General features: G+C 36.4%; 1 protein-coding gene across 1 annotated transcript in view; it reads right to left on the reverse strand.

The window, feature by feature from the left end:
* The window catches only part of LOC111434027, a 15,712-nt gene that overhangs the window by 3,984 nt on the left and 8,271 nt on the right, over window positions 1-3,457 (reverse strand). The window contains exons 6-13 of the mRNA XM_023071323.1: window positions 2,533-3,279; window positions 2,347-2,435; window positions 1,991-2,053; window positions 1,782-1,870; window positions 1,623-1,688; window positions 791-1,426; window positions 608-679; window positions 293-363 (exon numbers count right to left, since the gene is read on the reverse strand). Coding sequence (XP_022927091.1) covers window positions 293-363; window positions 608-679; window positions 791-1,426; window positions 1,623-1,688; window positions 1,782-1,870; window positions 1,991-2,053; window positions 2,347-2,435; window positions 2,533-3,279 — 1,833 coding nt within the window. The remainder of the gene's footprint in view (window positions 1-292; window positions 364-607; window positions 680-790; window positions 1,427-1,622; window positions 1,689-1,781; window positions 1,871-1,990; window positions 2,054-2,346; window positions 2,436-2,532; window positions 3,280-3,457) is intronic.

The raw sequence follows: 3,457 nt of genomic DNA on the forward strand, positions 1-3,457 counted from the left end.
TTTTTTTTTTTTTTTTTTTTTTTTTTTTTTTTTTTTTTTTTTTTTTTTTTTTTTTTTTTTTTTTGGTAAGAAACCAAATTTTCATTGAAAAATGAAAGAATAGCAGTTTGGTAAATCTCTAAACCAAAATTAATACATCATGTGAATCACCAGAATAAAAAAAGGCTATGTAAAAGAATGTTTGTTCTGAAAATATTTGAAAAACAACGGAACTACTAACAGAGCATGCTAGAAAAGCTCGACAAGAGACCCTAATTTCTGCAATTTTGGAATTCAGCTGCATGAGTCTTACCGTTTTTCCACAACTTCTCCTCTCTGGATAGATTGTTCCACCTTTTCCAGGTTGCGCCTCTTTCTCTCAATCTATTAAATAATGAATCATTATAGACAAGGATGATATTCACGAGAATATAAATATTCAAGTTGTTTGGCCTTGTAACCAGGATGTTCTATATAGATAGTGTAGCTTTGTTTTCTTTTTTTAAAATAAATAAATAAATAAATCAATAGCTTTGTAACCCCAAAAGATGCAAGAATATCAAGAAACTAGATATAAGAAAAAAAAATTAAAAAATAATTTGTGAGAAATCAGTTCAATAAGTGCAACCTGTTGGCACAAGCTTCTCTTATGCTCCATAATTTCTTGGTTAATGAGATCTTCTCCCTCGGCCAGATCAGGCTACAGTGAACACAGAATGGAAAAATAATGTAAGGGGCAAGAGAACATATGTGTTGAGTAAAGCTCATCCTATAAGTTCTAAGCGTGAAACAGCAGTACAAAAAAACCTACCAAGGTCTCTGGATACAGCCCTATACTCTGTAGTTCCAGTAGAAGTTTGTCATTTAGTTGCATCATCTGATACTGGCAGTTGGAAGAAACATTAGGTACATTAAGATCCCTATATTGTAGCTGGAAAGAATCATTTGAACATATTTCACTGGCGTGTCCAACATCACCATGTGATAAATCATCCTCCCCTCGCCACTGCTCACCACCATGAATGAAGTTAGACATGCTTGGGTTCCGGTATGAGTTAGACACAGCAGTTCTAGCAGTTCTAGCAGTTCTATCATAAGAGAATCTGTCAAACATATTCTTCGAGATTTGAAAATCTATCGTTGACTCAGCCTCTGATTCCACTCTATCTCTATGTTCATAATCATTAAGGTTACAAGAACCACAATGAGAATCATCACTTGTTGATTGCAGAAACGTGTGCTTCCCTTCACTTTGGTGGTAATATTCATCACAATCACGCTCTTCGATCAAAGCAGAAAGAACTCGATGGTACAGGGGTACAGCCTTGTCCAGTCTCCCCACGTCAAATTTTCCACCTTTTGCACCAGACAGAGTAAATTCCTTACTCAAGTTGGACCCTCGGATTTCTTCAGAACAATTGGTTTCAGTTACATGCACACCAAGATCCTGAGAAATTCAGCACTAATTAGTTCGGAAGTTGATTATTTATTTATTTTTATTTTTTTTTTCTGGTGTGTTGTATTGTCCAAACAACTTTATTAAGCTAATATATATATATTTATATGTATTTATGGACTGAACAAGCATAAAAATTATTTGAACAATAAGCATAAACAACTAGATGAGAATAAAGCTGCAATACCAAGTTATCGTGTTCAATGACCTGCATCTGATATAACCTCGCACCAAGCTCCTCAGCCAAACTTAGCTGATCCAGTAAATCACCCAGGCACAAAAACTATTAATCTTAGACCGAAGTAACATTGAAATGGAAAATATGTCAGCACATAACATAGTTTACCTGTTGCTTCAAGTTTGCTGCATCAGCTGGACTAACAGAGTCAAAGATAGAATTCACTTTTTGCCAAAATGGACCAGTACATGCACGAACTACAAACACAAAAACCCCGCACTGTTGTCAAAAGATAGAGTGTAGAAAGAATGGAGCCACAGTGATGGAACGTAAATAAAGTTATAATAAAAACAACTAAAAAATATCAAGAGGCATACCGTTGGCATTACGAGCAGAGTTGGCTGCCTCAAATAATTCTTCTTGATCATCATCAGATTCACCTGGAAAACAATGTTAATATCCAACAGTGAGCCAATGTCATATAGCTGCATAATATAAGTTACAAACCTTCCCCATCAGTATCTTAATAATAAGTTCATAACCACAGTAGAACAAATCAAGATGAACCAGAAAAAATAAACCTGAACAGTAAGTTTCGAAGGAAAAAGTTCTTTTCACAAGGAGCAATATTCTCAAATAGAGATATAAAGATCACAGAGTAAAAGCAGTGCTGATAAGTGACTTGGTCTAAATGCAAGAAAGATCGATTAATTCAATGAACTGGTGCGGTCACCTGTTATATCTGTGGAGCGGCAAGTTAACCCCACATGAGCTGAACCCTTGCGATCTTTTAGTTTTTTAGATGGTGGACGACCTGATTTGCTAATTACAAAAATAAAGAAAATAAAATATGAGATTAATATGAGATTATGACACGACCATAATGCTTTAGGAACAAAAATAATATGAGTTCACATACCTTCTAATTTTCCCAGACATGGGCTTCATGTTGTGGAGTGGTTTTTCTGCAAATGGCCTCTCTGACTTATCTCTCACCAAAGGACTATCAGGCTTGACTTGGATAGGACCCCTTCCATTCCTTCCCTGTCTTCGCACACCATCTCCCTTTTCATTCGCCAGTACCCTATTCTTCCTCACCGGAAATATAGAAGACCCAGCTTCAGCCACTGCACTCAAAGAAAACTTGCCACTGCTTGCATCTTTCCGTTTGACTTTGTCATCTCCAGGCCCTGATTCTTCACTTTCAGATATCCCACTTGGAGAAGAAACATTATCTACTTCCTTTTTAAACTTCATGGTATTGATGTCAACACTACTAGCCAATACTGATCCATTTGTTGCATTTGTTCTCTGACCAAAATCAGAAGCTGCAAACTCTTGAGATGGACTTGGAATTTCTCCATGATCTGGCACAGGTGGCAGCAACTTTGATCTCCTAGAACGAGAGTTTTTATGCCTCTGGCCAACCCATTGGGTAACAGGATGCGAACCAGTCGGTAGTGCATGCTTTGGATTACTTGAAAGTCCAGTCATTTGGGCTTTGCCAACACTAGCAGATTCCCAGGTTTGATGAGTTTCAGATGAACAATTAATGTTTGGGGATGAGTCTAGCCCCACAACCGATCCAGTTCTTGGTCCCCTAGAAACCTTTGCTTTAATCACAGTACAATGACTACCTACTGAGTTGTCTTCCCGGTTACTTGGCCTGACAAGGCAATGCATGTAAAAAGTAAATGCTATCCCACAAAAAAGAAAAAGGAAAGGCAAAACAAAACATACCTTTAGTGTATTATTTGAATTATAGTTTGAGATATAGTTAACAAAATAATTCAAACAAGGAAAACGCAGTCGTATTTTAACAAAAAAAAAAAAAAAAAAAAAAA

This window comes from Cucurbita moschata, unplaced genomic scaffold, assembly GCF_002738365.1.
Source record: "Cucurbita moschata cultivar Rifu unplaced genomic scaffold, Cmos_1.0 Cmo_Scf00044, whole genome shotgun sequence".
NCBI lineage: Eukaryota > Viridiplantae > Streptophyta > Magnoliopsida > Cucurbitales > Cucurbitaceae > Cucurbita > Cucurbita moschata.